Source organism: Apostichopus japonicus, chromosome 21 (genome assembly GCF_037975245.1).
Source record: "Apostichopus japonicus isolate 1M-3 chromosome 21, ASM3797524v1, whole genome shotgun sequence".
Taxonomy (NCBI): Eukaryota; Metazoa; Echinodermata; class Holothuroidea; order Aspidochirotida; family Stichopodidae; genus Apostichopus; species Apostichopus japonicus.
The window spans coordinates 3,020,904-3,040,599 of record NC_092581.1 but is presented as its reverse complement, the minus strand read 5'-3'; the positions used below and the strand labels follow the sequence as shown (position 1 = coordinate 3,040,599).

At 36.5% G+C, this 19,696-nt stretch overlaps 1 protein-coding gene across 5 annotated transcripts in view; it reads left to right on the top strand.

The window, feature by feature from the left end:
• Positions 1-16,040, top strand: part of LOC139962722 (transmembrane protein 181-like) — a 43,454-nt gene extending 27,414 nt beyond the window's left edge. For all 5 annotated transcript variants that reach the window (XM_071962962.1, XM_071962964.1, XM_071962966.1 and 2 more), the window contains exons 6-16: positions 94-213; positions 3,050-3,130; positions 7,154-7,253; positions 8,005-8,132; positions 8,878-9,027; positions 9,541-9,643; positions 11,211-11,262; positions 13,181-13,263; positions 14,217-14,306; positions 14,744-14,804; positions 15,343-16,040. In XM_071962962.1, the coding sequence (XP_071819063.1) occupies positions 94-213; positions 3,050-3,130; positions 7,154-7,253; positions 8,005-8,132; positions 8,878-9,027; positions 9,541-9,643; positions 11,211-11,262; positions 13,181-13,263; positions 14,217-14,306; positions 14,744-14,804; positions 15,343-15,412 (1,038 nt within the window). In that variant the 3' untranslated portion in view covers positions 15,413-16,040. The remainder of the gene's footprint in view (positions 1-93; positions 214-3,049; positions 3,131-7,153; positions 7,254-8,004; positions 8,133-8,877; positions 9,028-9,540; positions 9,644-11,210; positions 11,263-13,180; positions 13,264-14,216; positions 14,307-14,743; positions 14,805-15,342) is intronic.
• The last annotated feature ends 3,656 nt before the right edge of the window (positions 16,041-19,696 follow it).

Below are 19,696 nucleotides of genomic sequence, written 5' to 3'. Positions count from 1 at the left end.
GAAAGTTGTTTTGAATATAACCTCTAGATGGATGAATCATTTTTTTCCTCTCTTTTTCTTTCATCTTCTTCCTTGGGAAATTTGCAACTTCAGAAGAGTGGCTGTCAGCCAATTCTCCTGGCTCACGTCGGGGTCCTTGAGTATGCCAAATACCATTTTGTTATTACGCTCGCAGGACTCGAGAATAATCCAGCCGATTCAATTTCGTTTTGCGTAAGTGCCTTTTTATTTTGCTTACAGATCATAATGTAATGTTTACCTTTGAAGCGTATAGTGCAATGTAATAGTACATTACCGAGGGACGCATTCGTATCCACCAGCATATGGAGTTATCTGGAATTGTCGAGATAAGAGAGGACTCTCTTACTGGAGAAATTTGTAAACTGGTTAAAAGTAGAAAGAGAAATGATAACATGTCGAAGTGAATGATTTGTTGAGTGATAAAACATGTTTATTAGTCATTTAGTTTTTGTGAGGTTTAATGTTGGGATTTTGTATATATTCAGTGTAGGATTAACAAGAAACAATGTAATAATGATAATGCTTAAAATAGGGATTAGAAGAGATAAACAATGCAGGAGAGACAAAGACAGTGCTGGTAGTCATTAAGGATTGGTAAAGATGAAGAGACGATAAAACAATATAAGCACAGCTGGAAGTGAATGAGGTTTGGAGAAGATTAAGGACACAATAGACAAAAGAACAATTGGGAATTGTGACAGAACAAAAGGGACAATAGGAAAATGACAATGGTGGGTAAACTGGTATTGGAATACATTAAAGGGACAATTGAATTTGTGGTAGTGGATAGAAAAGATGAAGCAAAAATTTTGGAAGTTCGATCATTGGTAGTTAATATGTGTGTGTGTTTATGCAAAATATTAAAGATACCATAAAATGGGGTATTATACCATAAAATAAGGGGGGGGGGGTATTATACTGTAAAATGGGGTATCATACCAAAAATGGGGTATTATACCATAAAATGGGGTATTATACCATAAAATGGGGTATTATACTTTAAAATGTATTATTATACCATAAATGGGATATTATACTGTAAAATGGGATGTTATACTATAAAATGGGGTATATTACTATAAAATGGGGTATCATACCATAAAATGGGGTATAATACCATAAAATGGGGTATTATACCATAAAATGGGGTATTATACTATAAATGGGGTTATTAAACTATAAAATGGGGTATTATACCATAAAATGAGGTATTATACCATAAAATGGGGTGTTATACCATAAAATCGAGTGTTATACCATACAATCGAGTGTTTTACTACTGTATAATATGGGGTTACACTTTAAAATGGGGTATTATACCATAAAATGGACAGAGTACTGTAAGAGGACAATATACAAAAGCTGGTAGTTATTAGAGATTAGAAAAAGAATATGGGAAACTTTTCAGATGGCTTCTCGTTGTTTTATAAATATGAGGATAAATGGCAGATCCAGGCTGTAGGACTGGTCATTGTAATAGCATTTGAGCCATTTCGTGTATATGATATTGTACAATAGAAAATGATATATTGATTAGGTAGGATGGTCCCTTAACAGTGTAGGTGTGCTTTTGTATACTTTGTCATTGCAAAATTACACACTTCAGGGTCTTGTTTATCTTTGCCCTTTTGTTCTGTTTTGATCTCATATCAACCAAAGATAAATATGCGTTGTTGAGTAAACGAACAAATTCTGGATAAGAAATTGACCTGGATGTGCTTCAACCTGTAATGTCAATCATATCGCACAGAATCGGGGGTCTCATCTGACCCATAGAATCAGCGATTGCCATTGATTTGTCATTTTGCCTCGCATTTGTGGCCTGATGGCAATTTCTGATTCCGAGTTTGAGGTCCTCAATCCTTTGCCGATGATGGTAGGGTAGTTTGACCACTCCCAAATCATGAATAATCATTAGCAAGACTGGTTTATGTACACTTGTTAAAGACATCTGTACATTTTTTGTCAATAAAAGTGATGTAAATCCCCAAGCTTAGTTCAAACTCCATCATTTTTGCTTACTCCTCTGGTCTCATTTTTGTGGTTTTCGAGTAAACACTCCGAGAAATGCAAGGATCCCATTCACAACAAATATACCAGCTGCTTTCGTGAATGAAATGGAAGTACCTGCTCTCTGGAGTTCATTAATCATTTTCCATTCTTGTTGATCTACTCAGCAGGCCATAAGGCTTTTCTTTTCTTTTTTCAATCCTTTCAACGGCTCTACCACTGTCAATTGCGAACATAACTTATTTCTACGGTTGAAAAGTTTTATCGTATGTCGATCGATTGCTTTACGTTAAAAGCTTCTTTCCAAATGTCACCAGACATCCTTGATTTTATTCATGCACTGTTTATTATCTAAAACAAAAGTTTTAATATTTATCCTTGAACAAAATGTTTCATTTTTACTACTGAAGGGGAGACTTTAATGGTCTCTTTCACTAAAGCATCATCTTCTAACTATGTAGAATGATATACAATTGCTATCGACACTGGCACAATAAACCTCAAAGTGTTTGTAATGTTTAGCAAAATGCAAAGACCAATCTTTTAAGTTTTCCCTTCCGTTTATCATCCTGTGAATGTTTAACTTGCTGGCATTTGTGCACTGTATGTATTTATCAGGAAGCGGCTTTCTGGGCGCATTTCTCAGAAAGCGGGTTTCTGTGAGCATTTCTCAGAAAGCGGGTTTCTGGGAGCATTTCTCAGAAAGCGGCAGTCTGGACATAATTCTCAGAAAGCGGCTTTGTGTGTGTTTCTCAGAAAGTGTGTTTCTCAGAAAGTGGCTTTCTGGACATATTACTCAGAAAGCAGATTTCTGGACAAACCCACAGAGTTTTAATACACGATAGTTTACCTAGATGCTAGTAGTGATGTGGCGCATCTTTGAGCTGAAATATTTTGTATAGATGCCCAAGCAAGAAGTAAAATAAACTCGATAAATAACTTAAAATGAAGCTGAAATAGCCCTGTCCGCCGCCATCTTTCATACCACTTTTGTTTTGTCTTTCTTGTTTGCATACAGTTTAGATCTTACAATCCGATCTTCTCGAATATGGAGATATGGTTCAGGTTCATCTTCCTAGTATTGACTTTCATCGTCACGGTGAGTGTTTTTCTCAGTTTCTTTTGAAATCACGGGGGGGGGGGGTTACCGTTAGTTACGGTGCGTTTCACATATCTCGCGACACATAGCTTTGGTTTAGTATTCATGCATCTCTTTTTGCCCTAAGTATGTATTTTTTGCCCTAAGTATGTCTTTTAGGCCTTAAGTATGTCTTTTAGGAAATAAGGCAACCACCCGGAAGGAATGGGCTTAGCAGGGGGGGAGGGTGGGGGGGCGCATTTTATAAATGTTTACAAATTGTTTTTATAAAGCTAGGTTGTAGTTGGAGTCCATATGTATAGGAATCGGTTTAAGTATCATGTTTTATAAATGAGTGAATTTTGGGGGTGTCCGTTTGTCCTAAAGACGTCCTGTTCGTAGTCAGTTTGCGAGGGCAAGCCGAAGTCACATTAGCGACAGGATAAGGAAAGGCATTATGGGTGACGCTCACATAATGGCTTAAATGTCTTTTAACGATTAAACTACAATACTGTCATCGATACCAAATAATATACAGTAATATTCATTATTTGCTGGGAAAAGTTTTGACAAAATTGCAGAGATCAACTCCCCAAAAGTTGGTTGCAAGTTGAACGTACCGGCAACTGTCAAAGGCTTACAAGAAACCACCCCAAAGTTATTTTGGATTTCATTTTCTTTTTTTTGCGTATCAGACATCTCAATTTTTTCCAAGAGCCATCTAACTTTTGATGACCCCAACCTGTTGCACTTACTTTTCCGATGGTTTGTGACATTTCCACAGTTTTAGTCATTTGATCAATAAAACTGACTATGCATTATGTTAATGCTGTAAAAGATGGGTATGCTTTCAAATACATGTCAAATGTTCTACTTTGCTTGGGTGAATTACATAAGTTTAAAAATAGAAATAATCCTAACAAACAAAGACCAGTTTGAAAGACTCTTACGTAGGATTTCATTACAATACGGTCTGTTTTGAATCAAGAGTATCAACCACTCGGTCCTGAAAGTACACATTACCCATGTCTCCGTTCCTATTTAATCATAGAAGGTGCAATGACAGTTATGAGATGAGTGATTTTATCTCTGTCTTGGTTTCTCTAAAATCAAGAGGTAGAATCCCTCTCTTCCAGACGGGGAAATGTGATGTTACTTTATTAATGATCTTAAAAGGTCAATTGTCTCTCTCTTTCCTGGAAGAGAGAGCGAAAACAGGGATGGAGAGTGATTATTGATTAATTTCAGTGGGATCTTATATTATTTTGATATTAATTAACAAAACAGGGAGAAGATCATTTATCAATTTTTAGATTTTCTGTAGAGCATGTTTTTATTAATTTTGAAACTATCTTGGAAGAAGATGTGCTGTCAGAATGACAAATTTATATGAAACATTTAAGTCAGTTATAGGCTAACACTTTAGAGATAGTGGGGCATGGGTGGGAGAGTAGAGGGAGATGGGAGAGGGGTGGGGGAGGGTGGGAGAGTAGAGGGGGGAGAGTAGAGGGGGAGATGGGAGAGGGGGTAGTAGCAGAATACAGGAGAGCAAATGATAGTTCTCACTTTCTTAGTTTAATTTATTACCAATAGCAAAATAGGTTTGTGATGATGCTGGGGAGGGGGTTGTGGGGGAGGGGGTATGGGGGAGGAATGGGTGTGGTAATACAATACAAGATGATAACGTAACTTTAACTTTGTGTCCCCTTTTAATGAAAAAACAAAAATTGCTGAAGATTATGAAATGACTGTACAAGTAATCCCAGCAAATGTCCAGCGGCAAAATTTGTCACGGTTGAACTTAATCATTAATCGTTTGAGGTATCTTTTAGTTTTCTAGTTTGATAACTTAAATATGTTCTGCCAATTCTAGGTCAAGTCTAGCTTGATTCGTGTTCAAAATATCTGCTATATACAAATACGAGCATAAAACAGAAACTACAAATATTTATTTTTCATTCTTTAGTGGTGGTTTTACCCATCATCAACAGTAGTCCCAGCTTAGACATCTGCAGCATCAGAGAGGAGTGGAACTATATTTTGTAACATTAATACTTCTACAGTTTAGTTCTTTCATTTCCAAAAATACTGGGGGGGCTGTTCTACAAATCCAGTTTTTCCTAATCTGAAACTCATCCCGGAATTTCAATCTGGGACATCCATTCCCGAGATTCTTCTTCGTCTAGATAGAGTTCCGAGACTATCCTCTCACCTCATCTCTTGCTCCGTAACAAATCAATCACGTATCCCGTAAAAAGGTCTTGTGGAAAATATTTTATGGCTTTAACAATCCTCTGCCAAATTAGAGGTGAAAAATTGATTCGCAGATCCCCTTTCCTTCTCGTAGACACCTGGTAAAACTTGAAATCTCTCCTTTCTTCTTTCCCCCACCAAATTATTTTGTAACAAAAGTAGTCAGATTGAGAAAGCCTGCGGTGTCACTTTTGGGGCATCTTGGAGCTTGAACCTGATAGTTTATTTATATATTGGTTGATGAAGGATGGAGCTGTCATAAAGACTGAGGCCCAAGAACAAATTTCTGCCGGATTTTTTAACAGATGATATTTCCTTTCTTTTCGTGTCTTTTGCACCTTACATTCTGCCTCCGAAGAAGAGCCTAACTTGAGCAGAAACATTATCGCAAATTTATAGAGCATGTTTAGAAAGATTTAATAGAAATATCAAACTTAGAAAATCAGTCTTAAATATACTTTATACTTTCTTTGTTTTAAACTATATTTTATGAGGTGCGATCAAGACAGTGAAAATTGGTTGTTTCTCACACTTTCCCTTTGTCCTTTTGAAGATGAATTGTAATGTGCGATTTATCGCTTTTGTTGATAATAATTGTTTCAAGCACCTTTTCTGCTTCTTTGTGAAAAGCTTTAGGGAAGTAGCTATAGAAAAACAGAAAACCAATAAGGACTTAAAATTCCAAAAGAGATTAAAAAATTTCCTTTAAACTTAAATTTTGACTGGGATCTTACAACAACAAAAACTTTACCAGACTAGTCTGTTACAAATATCTCGGTTGCGAGCTGAATATCTGGAAGGATCGATAGCATCATTGGTTAATTTATAAGAGAAAGAACGTTGACCTTTCAGAAGTGTTTGTTCCACAATTGTGAGCACCGCCGGTCGAGCTAGATAAATGATCACACAAGACGCTACATTAAACATCACAGTTTGGATTATCCATGCATACAAAATTTGTTAATTAGGAAGGTTTCAAAATAAATCACAATTCCATTTTGGCGAGTTAATTACCACAAAAAAATCATAATTTGCTGAGGGGGGGGTGGAGAGTATATCCCAAGGGTTTGTGTTTGTTCTCATATTGATGATTAGTTCATTTTAAAGGGGTTGTGTATACAGTACTTGTGTAATAATGTTAGAGGTTAGCTCAGTAGTACTACCTGAATATTCAGCTTTGTGTTTAAGTGTTACCATAAAACAGTCATTTTCACAAAATGATTGTGACTTTTCCCAATACATTGACTGGTCAAGTTATTATGGGAATTTTAGTGTTAAATAATATTTTAAAAATGACCAAAATCAACCCAAAAAGGTTACTTTTAAAATAAAAGTTTACATTCTGATGATTCTGGAAGACCGACTGGTGTTCAAACTGTTTTGCTGAGTGACCCCAATTGCCACCTTGAGCCTCCAGTGGTGATTGTTGTGGCCTGGGAAAAGGGGAGAAGATGTCCCCCCCCCAACCATTAAATTTGAGAAAATTTTATATGATTGATGGTGCTTTATAGTTGCAATATTATGTCATATTTTGCAAGTTTTGAGGAAGGTAATTTACCCATGTTCAAGATATTTCCACCTTTTTCAAAAAATATCCTCTATGTTTTTCGAACCCCCAAAACAATTTGGCGACCCCAGTTTGAATATCTGGGTTGTAATTGATGACATGCAACTTTTCTCTAAAGTCTAAACTGCTTTGTCTAACCTTCAAGACATGATTATTTTTGTATCATAAATATTTTTTTTTAATTTTTGTATTTATGTATTTATTTTTTTCTGGTTGTCTTACAGTGCATGTTCGCCCATGCCTTGAGGAAGTTCTCCATTCGTGATTGGTCGATTGAGCAGAAGTGGCTGTCAGTCCTTCTGCCTCTGTTGTTGCTGTATAACAGTAAGTCAAAAACTCTGCTAATTGCATCGACTGTCTACATCTGTATCGCACCGATATCTGCAAAAGTCGGTGAAAGTCAAGCAAAACTTGAAAGGTTATTTTATGGAGTAATGTAGGTAGAGTTTATGGCCCGAAAGTAGTGGGTGGAAAAAAGGTGGGGGTGGTAAAAATTCTCCTGCAACATCACTTTTCCATTTGGCATTTATAAAAGATACATACATAGTGTCATCATGAAGGGTTTGGAAAAATTGACTTAATTTCATTTTAAAAGGGTAAAAAAGAGACAAACGATGTACTAAATTTGCTTTCAACTTTTCACACCCCTTGAAATCAGATTATTTCATTTCATGCATGTTACTTGCAAGACTTGTTTTATAAATTGATGTGCCAATATGTGGTATATAGAAATCATACACTTCCACGGGGACAAATAAGTAGGGCCAATTGAACAGAGATTATATCATTTTCATGAACATCTTTATATTTCTTTACCAGACCTGCTTATCGTAAATTCCCGTCATGATGAAGAAGAATCGAGCGATTGTACTAGTTTCCTAAAAAAAATAATTAACACACCCCCTCCATCCCCTCTCACCCCCCCCCCAATAGAAATAAATTGTAAAATATTTCAGTTTAAAGATATACCACCCTAATATATTATGCAATTCCATCTTCTTTGGTTGTTACCATGAGATGTTGTCCAAGATATAAAATAACAAAGACTCTGCCGCTTCTTATCCATCCTCCACAGATCCCATCTTCCCGTTAATCTTCCTAGTCAACAGCTGGGTTCCTCTGATCGTAGACAATATTTTCCAGACGACATTCCTATCTGCACTCTTGCTATTTTGGTTGTGCACGTATCACGGCATCAGACAGGTGGGTACAATTCTTCCTCTCCTACCCTTTGGTCTATCCTAGAGAGCGTGGTGGACGATTGGCCAAGGCGTTGGAATCGTGATCCAAGGATTGCTGGTTTGACTCCTGCCTAGTTCATTACGTTGTGTCCTTGGGCAAGATGCTTTATCTCACTTGCCTCTCTCCACCCAGGGGTTAAATGGGTACCTGTGAGGTAACTTGTCATTGGGCGCAGTATATAACTGCTGCAGCATGGAGGGATTGTCTCTGGTACATGGTTATCATTGACCAGGGGTAACATATCATCTGTAAAGCGCTTTGAGACCAATTGCTGGTATAAAGCGCTATATGAAAATGGAATATTATTATGATTATTTATCTTCTGCTGGCGAACTTAAATCAGTTTAACAGAGGTTGGTTCGTTTTGCAGCAGCATAATTTCTCTTGTCGTCAAATCATCCTTAGTTGAAACGAAACAAAGTTTGTCTCTCAGTCAGGCAAACTTGCTTCGCTCTCCTTCTTTTAATACCTCCTGTCTTTCTCACAACATAAGTATTATTCTTCTACCATATCTTTAGTGAAACGGTAACCTGTTTTTAAAAAGCGTTTTGGTGGCTTTTCAGCTTTCAAAGGTGGGATTAAAATGACAAAAAATCCCAAAAAGAATCAATGCAGTAGTTTGGTTTAGTACTCTGGTATGTGAAAATCATATTTTTTTTTCCAACTGCATCTCTGTGTATTGCAAATGTTGTTGTTTTATCGACAGAGCGACAGAAAGTGGATGAAGTTTTATCTTCCAAAAGCGATCATTGTTGGTGCCATGTGGATTATCGGCATCACCATGACTTGCTGGCAACAGTACAGGGGTCTTTATGATCCAACTTTTAACTACAAAGTAGACTCAGGAAATTTTGTGGTGAGTTCATTCGCCTAAAAAAAAAGAAGGAAAAACTGAAAATTTATTAGCAAATTTTTGCGAGTTTTATACATTTCCGATTAAGTTATTCAGGGCGCAAACTTGCTAATAATGTGACTGTGTGATATCAGGGGCTTTCATAATCTGCAGATTTTCCTTCAGAACAGATAAGAGTGAGAAAGTGGGGACAAGAAATTTTATACTTTCTTGGATGTGAAAAGGATTTTGTTAAAACCTTCATTGTCTTAAATGAGAGAATAGTGAATTTCGGAATTCAGAATTCAAAATTCAAAAATGAAGAAAGTATGCAGATAGATTGTTTTAGAAAGTTCTTTTTATATCTAGTTATTTTATTTTGGGACATATTTTATAATTTCTTAGATGTAGAAAGGATTCTCGTTGAAATATTGTCGTCATCTCAAAGAAGAGATTGTTGTATGATGATGAATTATTAAAGATGAAACAGGATTGTGTTTGATGACTAAAACGTTCTTTTCTATTTTTATTTTTCAGGCATTGATAACTATTTTCTTCATCTTTGGAGGTCTTTACCTTTTGTACCTACTCTTCCTGGTCATTCGGGCCTTTACAGAACTCAGATCGTTACCTTACATGAGTAAGTTTTTTCTTCTTGCTTCTCGTCCTCTAGTCTTCAAGGTGTTTCGATGTCAAAATCAGTGTCTCGCTAAAAAAATTCCACATTTGCCTATTAAAGTATTGTTGACGTCGTTGTTGCTTGGAGCCCAAATCGTTCCATTTAAAAAAAAAAAAAGTATATTTGGCAGTTGCACACTGTGAAGAGATTTTGTCGTATATTGGTATAGCGTGTCAAAACCTTTATGGTGGGTAACAGTTAGGCCTACACTGAAGGTATGTGAAGGTGTGCAGGGTTAAAAATTAACCCTTTGTGGGGTGCATTATTTTAATCTTGTTTTGTTACCTGTGCTTATTATTTCATGTATGTTTAGAAGCACTCTATTAGATATGCCACTTTGGTTATTTTGTTAGGGTGTTACTCCTCCCACAGCTTTTCAAACCAATTTAATCTTTGTAACCTCACTGTATCTCTTGTAACTTTACCGTTTAAAACTGACGTTATTTGTTGTCTCTTGTAACAACATTGTAGCTAAATTGTAACTACATTGTAACTACATTGTAGCTATCTTGTAACTACATTGTAATAACAGTGTAATTACATTGTAACTACATTGTAACTAAATAGTTACTAAATTGTTACTACATTGAAAGTAAATTGTAACTACATTGTAACTACATTGTAACTATAATTTAACTACATTGTAACTACATTTTAACTACATTGTAGCTTAATTGTAACTTCATTGTAACTAAATTGTAAATACATATTCACTACATTGTAGTTATATTGTAATTACATTGTAACTTAATTGTAGCTACATTGTAACTTAATTGTAGCTTCGTTGTAACTACATTGTAGCTAAATTGAAACTACATAGTAGCTACAGTGTAACTAAATTGTAGCTATATTGAAACTACATAGTAGCTACAGTGTAACTAAATTGTAGCTAAATTGTAACTACATTGTAACTACATTGTAATTACATTGTAAATTAATTGTAGCTACATTGTAACTTAATTGTAGCTTCGTTGTAACTACATTGTAACTACATTGTAGCTACATTGAAACTACATTGTAACTACATATTAACCTCATTGTAACTGTAATGATCGTTTTAAACTGTGCAGAATGTAATGAATGAGTGAAGCAGTAAGTAAGAAATTGCAAGAGCAAGAATTAGATGGTGTGAAACATAGAACCTTATGACTGTTGGGAAGAGACTCTCATCCTTGAAACAATACCCTTAGGCTTTGATTAATTTATTCATAATTAAACAAGATTAGTGCACAGTCTCACTAGTAGTGAAACACATAGCGAATGTCTCATCAAAGTAGCGTCCCAATAATGAGATGTATTGAGCTTAGCTTCTCCTGTTTCAGACTGAAAATGTCGTGGACTATATTTCTTTTGTTTTCAGTTTGAATGTTAGCATACAGTACCTCATTAATTAACTAGGCTAATCAATTTATTTATCTTTATGCTTGATTGTGAGTTGCATCATGTTTTACGTGAACAAGGTCAGTTTGACCTCTTCATGGGGTCATTCTCTTTTATTGTTTTTCGTTTCTTTTTGTTTCCTTTGCAGATCTGAGGTTACAGTTCATGACTATATTAATGCTGTGTGTCGTAATTGCGAGGTGAGTAACATGCCCTTGTCTGTGATTATGCTAGCAACGTCTAACTGTTGTGAGTTGCCTCTGTGTGTTTGCACTACAATGGGCGAGCCTATCGTCCAGTACACTAATGTGAGCCCTGTGTAACTTCATACTGTGTACTATAGAGCCTCTTCATAGAGTTATCAACTCTGCTTTATGACAGCCATCAACTACTGAGTACTATACTCAGGTCTGTATGCAGCTGTACAGCATTCATGTATGCTCTGTGACTCTGCAACATGATTTGAACTTCATCCCAAACAACTCAATACCATAGAGAGGTCTGATTACTGTAACTGTACAGGGTTCATGTACACAATGTGTTTGTACTAGATAAATACCAAACACAGTGCCATGCACAGGTCTGTGTACAATTGTACAGCATCCATGCACATTATGGGATATTGTTCTTAACCAAACTGGAAACAACTACCTTCCATATGTGTGCTTTGTGTGCAGCTGTCAGTGTCTGTATTGTGGTTGTGCTTCATCAAATCCAAGCAACTCTGTACACTTCTCAGGTCTGTGTTCAGCCGTACAGCATCACTGTACATGATATTTCATGGATGTTTGTGATCGAGGCCTCACAAGCCTGAACCATAGCCAAGTCTGTGTACAACGGTACATCTTTAGTTTACACTAAATGATGATGCATAATGATTGATCTTGGTCAAAACCAGCCAACTCTGTACCATATTTCAGCTGTACATCTTCACATATGGCCTTTTTGGTTGCGGTTGTGTGTAATGTAAATATTTTAAAAGGGCAGGTGCGGCAATGTTTGCTCGACAAAAGTCATCCACGGCATTCATGATCCATTGTTACCTAGATTCATGACAGGATGCAGTCACAAAAAAAAAAAATTAAAAACCTTAGGGTTTTTGAAATGTCTGATTGTCGAAAAACAGCAAAGAACAATTTCCTCAAAGAAATATAAAGAACAGGAAAGCTCACAGATCACAGCTAAGTTGGTAAAACATCTCTTATGGCCTCTCATATTCATTCAGTCAATTTCGTTAATCAAGCGAAAGTCGTTTTAATACCAACAGCTTTTATAAGTTTAAAGTATTTGCTCTTGGAGAATTCCTCGCGAGAATCGTCCTTGACATTACAGAAATCATTAAACGCACCCCGAAGTACCCCTGGTGATAAAACTCGGGGTACAAGTCTGGGCTGTTTGAATGTTAAGAGTTCATTTACTTTGGGAGGCTGAGATGCAGAGTGGATTTATTCCCGGATTAAGACTGAAAAATGATTGCATGGGGGGATTCGAAAATGGTTGTCTTGAATGTAGACTCCAAAGAAAAAAAAATTTTAGCACTATTTTGAAGTTTGGATTTTTCTTTTTCTTTCATGTGGTTGTTTTTGCTAAATGTTAAAAAATGGAATGGGCAAACAGTTTACTTCTCTAACAGATAGGTGTGTCAGTGGTGTCCTGATTAGACAGGTCTAAGTGTTGTGGTATAGAATGGGGTCAATATACTGTATTATCAGAAATAGAAGAAGAAATGTTTAGTTAGAAAAGTCATCTTTTCAGTTTGCACCAAATATTTCAAGTTTAAGGTTATGAAAACTAAAAGTCATTAAAAAGAAGAAATTGTTAGAAAACTGTTTATCTGGGAGTGTAAATACCCTCTGTAGGTACTAGGTATATATAAAATATATGAACAATTTATAGGGAGCCCGGAGTTTCGATACGGGCAGGATCTTCAAAAGGTTGTTAAGCCTGTTGAAGAAGATCTTGGGCAGAGGATAGAAATGTCAGGCCCTCTTAGTTTTGATATACGAAGACTAAACATTGTTATAACGTCTGTTCCACTTTGTATCTTCCACTCCTTTTTGTTTTATTTTAATTTTAATGTCTTTTATTTCACTGCTTCTTCTATCTTTTCTTCGACAGCACGATTATTACGATCCTTAGGTTTGGAGTCAGCATCATCAAAGAGAATTTTGTGTCGGAGTTATCAACGTACTACAAGAACTATATCCTTTTACAACGCAGTCGTTAGGTTAGGCTTCCTTCATCGGTCTCCAGTGTAGCCGGTACACAGATCTGAGGGATGTGGGAGGGTAGGGTATGGGATGGGGATGGGGAGGGGGGTGCAGGTGGGGTGTGTGTGTTTTCTTGTCAGGAAGTGGACTGGCTTAAAGGAGAGGAGAAGTTGGGGAGTTTACAAGGAGGTTTCACCTGCAAATTGTAGGGTAAGCCTGCTCTGGTACAAAGATCTGAGGGATGTGGGAGGGTAGGGGACAGGAGGGCGATGTGGAGGTAGGTGCAGGTGGGGTGTGTGTGTTTTCTTTTCAGGGAGTGGACTGGTTTAGAGGAGAGGAGAAGTTGGGAATTTTACAAGGGAGGTTTTACTTTCAAATTGTAGGGTAAGCCTGATCTAATCTGCATGGATAAAATATTAGCAGTAAATGCTTTAACCGAAAGGAACATCTGAGGCGGGAGAAAAGGAGCTATGTGTGGAGGGGAGGGGGAAGGGTGGAGGACCACGGGGATGGAAGTTGATACAAGTAGGCTGCTGACAGGCTCATTTGCTTGCAAGTGGACACCATTAAGTCTTAATACACCTTATACCATGAGACATTTGCATTTACCCTACCTTCCTTCTCAACACTCCCACTCCTAACCCACCATGGCCCCCTCCCCTCTCCTTCAGTTATCACCTTTCCAACACCGATGGCAGGGCATTAATCCAGTATCCCTCGATAATTGTTTCCTAAAATGCATCCACTTCGGTTGGTGATAAATATTACATTTTAGTTAATACCATCTTCCCTGGAACGCATGTGACTGTTGTGAATTTTTTAAACAAACTTTGAAAGTCAAAACATAGTACCACAAGTCAAGTACCAGCAACAGACGAAATGCACACTCTTGCGTTTCCTGATTAACTCTGTTTTTGATTTTCACCTTGACTCATTTTTCTCACCGGCGGAATTCCTGGCTTTCTATAGTCTATTGAACCTCTACCTGTATACCATGGCATTTGTCTACTCTCCATCCAAGAATGCCTACAAGGGTAAGTCAGTCTATCTGTCCGTTCGTCTGTCGAGTCTTGTATCTGTTTTACCGTGTACCACACTTTACTGAAGGAACGTTTCAATCAAATACATTTCTGTTTTATGGATTTCTGATTTATCACAAAAAAAAATTTGGGGGGAAAATGTCACTCGTTTACCAGTTCTAGAGGATGGTCTCATATGAATTACAGCAATGCAGGCATGTGAAGATTTTGTGGTAGCTTTTCTACAAAAATAGCTTGATATCTTGAATTCAATATTGTAAGTGGGGTCGCATTTTTCTGGTATTTTTCGTATCTGTCACTGTTTTTTTCCATGTAATACAAACTACCAAAATTCTTTAAGCAAGTATGGTAATAAGATTATTATTTTCAAAATAATGTTGCCTTAATGAGTAAGATGAAAATATTGATGATTTCTCTTTTTTTCTTCGTAGATTCCTATTTTAAAGATAACCCAACATTTGCCATGCTCAATGAGTCTGAAGATGATATGGGGTAAGTTTTTTTGGTGGTCACGATCGTGAGAAAGTTTTACTTCTAGAGGGAACATTCACACTACTTCTGAGGTCGCTATAAACTCATGGCAGATATATATATCTATTCTCACCTATTTTGCATATTAGAATTGGGACTCACTTTAATGGAACTTGTTTCAATGAAAAATGGAATAGAGGTCGCAAACTGAAACCTGTGTCTTAGTGGTCGTCTTGCTGGCATAGTCGTGACATCGGTGGAAGGTCAGCGGAACGTTGTTGTTGTCACAACTGTTTCATGCTAACCACTGCTGAACCATGGACTATTTAGCTACTCACCTGGGCCTAAGATTACCATTGCATAATGGTAATGTCCCAAACTGAGATTTGGCAGTCAAAATATGTGGTGAAGTTTAGAGTGAAGATGGTCGGAATTTCGAGTGTATCTGGGTCCAGTAACACATGACCACTCACACAGAAATATGACAAATTAAAGCCCAGGGTTACGAAATTTCTTAGTTTTAACATTGCGCCCATCTTCTCTGATTATTCGTCCCTAGGAGCGAAGACGAAGAGGACCAAAGGACGTCCCTGACCAGTACGAGGTACCAAGATAGCGACAACGAATGAACTAAATCGGCTGTCCATCGTACGTAAAATCTCTCATCCAAAACCACGGATCCGAAGATTACTCTCAACTTAGGCAATGAACAGAGACGAGTGAAGCACTCACAGCCGTGAGTTCGAAAACACAAGGATGGAAGGCGTATCCATGTCGAGGATTTATTTTCCGAGAGGTTGCAATGTCCATGCGGGATAACGTATGATGATGTTGATGTCGATAGAGTATCTGGATAATAGGCAGTCTCTCAGTTGAGCATTCTATGAAAAATGGCTGTTTATTATGTTTTTTTTGCTTCCGTCTTAAATAGTCCTTCCAAGCAGGTCTGAGTAAAATATTGCTGTCTTTTTTTGTAGGTACATGTATGTTGGTCTGTGTGTGCGTGCGTGTGAGTGTGTGTCTGTCTGTTTTGTCCTTGTGATGTAATTTAAACATGAAAGGAAAGCTTTTATTGTAGGAAGGACTTAACGCTAACCATTTGCATTAGAGACTTCCTGCTGCTCCAGCAGTGATAAAATATAAAGCCATCTGAGAAAAAAATGGAGTCTACCCAGCTTATATTCTGGCTGACAGGTTGTTCACAAAATTTAATTGAAATCTGGCTGCAAAGGGGCTGCGGGGAGGGGTGAGGAAGGGCACAAGGGGTTGTGTTGAGGGAGGATAATCGCTCAACACAAGCTGCACAATGCGCTATGCCGAACGAAACCAGACTCAATTGGACCAACGAAAACTTGTTCTTATAGTTTTTGGCTTATTTTTTCTTGTCAATCTGTAGTCATCTGATAGAGAGACTAGTATAAAATAAAATTGCTTGACCTGTCAAAACACTGACTGAAAAGTTCAAAAATTGGATTTCAACTTTTTTTTAATCTACAAATTATTTCAGCTTTAAAAACCGACTGCCCGTTGTTGCATTTAAAGGTTAGTTTGCATTTGAAATGCTTTTGGTGTTGTTTCCAGTAGTATTTAAGTAAATGCCAAGTTTTATTCACAAAAAGTCATGTTTACTTTTCATATTTTAACAAAGGGGGCTTCAAATCTTGTGCTAATTGCTTCCATGACAGGTTGCTATGGTAACCTAGAATGAGTAGAGCATCTCTGTTCATACGGCTTGGCAATTGTTTAATTGATCGAGACTTTATAGGGTTGGTACTAAATTTAGTTTTTCTGTTTCATTTTATCCATGTTTTAACATTTTCATTTTCCTCTATTAAGCAAGCATGTTGAAAGACAAAAGCTGCCAGATTTAATAGGACTGGTTGTACTTGTATTTAATAAAATATAAAGTCCTACAGATCAGAAGTTAGTCAAAAGGAAACAAGTGTTTTCGAATGTGCAACTGTCTAGCATTAATAAAGGGAACCGTTTTCTGCTTTAATAGCTGAAAGATCAACCATATCTTTGCAAATATTTTAGGGGCTTTCATAAATTGATTGGGGTAATAGAATAGCCAAAAGAAAATGGCAACTTTTTGGGGCATCATTTGTGCAATAGAATTCGTCCTTGATTTTACAGAAATCGTTTTATTTAGAATAATTATCAAACATTTTTTTACAATATTGATAAAAAAGAGTAAGATAAATGTCTGGACTCAAATCAACATTTACATGTATTTAAATTTGAAATTCGTTTTCAGAATTTTTTTTTTTTTTTTCCGCATTGCTCATAACAGATGTGAGTTCTACTGTGTGAGTGACAACTCATTATTCTCTTGTAGCCTCTTGAGGGTAGTTTTGTGAAATAAATTAATAAAATTTAAATTGAAGAGAGCAGGAATGTTTCAATATTGCATAGAGTTTGGGATTGTAATAGTCTCAATGAAAAAATAAAATTGCCAAAACTGTTTATGCGTGTGGAGTTAGATTCTAGACGGTGTCCAGCATTTGTTAACAATTGAAATTTACTTTGAAGGTAGGGAGGGAAGATTGTGCGTTGCAAAATGGCCACGTCAAGAAGAATTGGGTTCTCTGATGGCTCTGGTACGAGATGTGCATGTCTACATGCAACTGTACAGGTTTCCTCCACACTTTAGCACTTGCCTTATGTTTTATGTTGAGCATTTTTCATACTGCCCTTTTTCTTCTTGCTCAAGCAATTTTTGTTTTGTTTTTTTGGGGGTGTTTGAAGTTTAGAAACCATGAAATGAAGCTTTGAATGTGAGTACTTAAAAATAATATAACTGCCGTACGAAGTATTAGTAATTGCCAAATTGGACTGATCAGGTATAACTTAAGGCTCCCATCAAAGGTCGGTGAGGTAGATGCGGGTGACTGTTAGACTAGTGTCTTTAGTCAAATTGCAATTCTGTTTTTCCCCCCATGTGATTAAGGAGATGAACAGTTTATCTATTTGAGTTCCATTAATGGCATCTACTGTAGGTCTACTTAAGTACCTTTTCTTCACACTTAAGTTAAATAAGTCAAACTTGTATTATTTTTTTTAATTTGTTTGTTTGTTCTTTTGCTTTTGTTTCCCTTTCTGAAAATGGTAACAAGCAGAATCAGTAACAAATGTTTCTAACCTTTTGTAGGTAAGAAATCTCTGAACTTCACCCTCTTTCCAATGTGTTAAGGAATCCTTTTGTAAGAAAAAAGTAACTTTGGAAAACACTTTGGGAATGAAAATGCAAAAATGATGACAAACTCACTCCATTCTTAGTCCTTATCTCATTACATTATAACAGGGCTGTGACAATGTGGTCATGCTGATGTTTTCATGACGATGTGGTCATGATGATGTTGGCATGACTATGTTGGCATGACGATGTTGGCATGGTGATGGGATTATGAAGATGTGGTCATGAAGATGTGGTTGTTGTGATATTGTCAAGATGTTGTCATGACGATGTTGTCATGACAATGTGGGCATAATGATGTGTTCATGAAAATGTGGTTGTTACGATATTGTCAAGATGTTGTCATGACAATGTGGGCATAATGATGTGTTCGTGATGACGATGTTGTCATGACAATACTGTCATGACAATGTTATCCGGAAATCATTTTCTTTGCACACAAAATTCCGGCATTTTCATTATGGTTGAAATGTTTCAGAACAATTATATCATATGCTCATACCTTCCATATGTTGAGGCATTGTTGAGGGTCAATTTTTGACAAGTGGGAAAGAATACTGGTCCCAGGGGCAGGGGGGGGAGGGCAGTTAAAGGGATGAAGGACACTTGTACTAAGAGTGAAAAAAAAAATCTCACTATCAAATCTTTAGGTAATGATGATAGCCTGTAGCAGACTGAAGCCATTCCGCTTGTTCTTGTAAGATTCTTCAAGCCAGATAATATGATAAAATAAAACTTTTTTGATAATATGGATTGCATAAAATGTGTATTTTTGAGGGGACTAATGTCAATATGTGAACTTTTCCCTTTTCAACACAAACAATGTGGTACATTAGACTGTAACTCAAAATGTTTTCCAATTTCTGACACAGACAAAAAGATAAAGATGTAACTGTCTGCTATCTTCAACACGGACAAAATGAAATTTTCTCCCATCACTTTAATTGGTAACAAAGAAATGTATGAATAAACATGAGGTAATGTTAACGTCATTACAAGGGTTGCCCGATTCTTTGTTTAAAATTTATATATTTATTTTCATCTGTATATAAAACTGAGTTGCAATGTTACCTTATTTTCTTTTTCATTTTTTTTTTGTCCTTTTTTTCATATTTTGTGTTGAGTTTGTCAGGTCTTTTGTAAATCTCTTGCTTATTATTATTTTTTTTTTCTGGAGGGAGGGTTTTCATTGTGTTTGAAATTCTTAGCTGTTTTCAAATAAAAATAAGAAAAGTGACTGCTTACAGTCACAATTTAGTGTCTTCTGGGAAACAGTAACTAAACACATGAAATAAAAGAAGACTTACAAAAGCAAACATTGTTATGTATTCTTTGCATTTTGATGCTTCTAGCGATTTATTTTCAAATTTTATTTTCTTAATATCATTTGAGGATGAACATGGGCTGGAAAATCGGATTATCTCTGTCCAAGGGACTGTCAAGTTTTAAGTTTTAATAGCCAAAAAAAAAAAACACAACTAAAAGCAACAGAACAATTATTGGGAAATTGTTAGTAAATTTAAGAATTTTAAGAGATAATTCGCTAGAGCGAGATCAGATCCAGCCATATCAAGAAGAGTCCCCGCATGTCATCAGGATTTAAATTTTTCGGGATCCCTTTTGGAGAACCTTTCTTATAAATACGGAGCTAGTATTTGCAGTTTCATCGAGTTTATTTTTGTTGGAACGATGTTCCAGTTGCTGGACGTCAATGGGA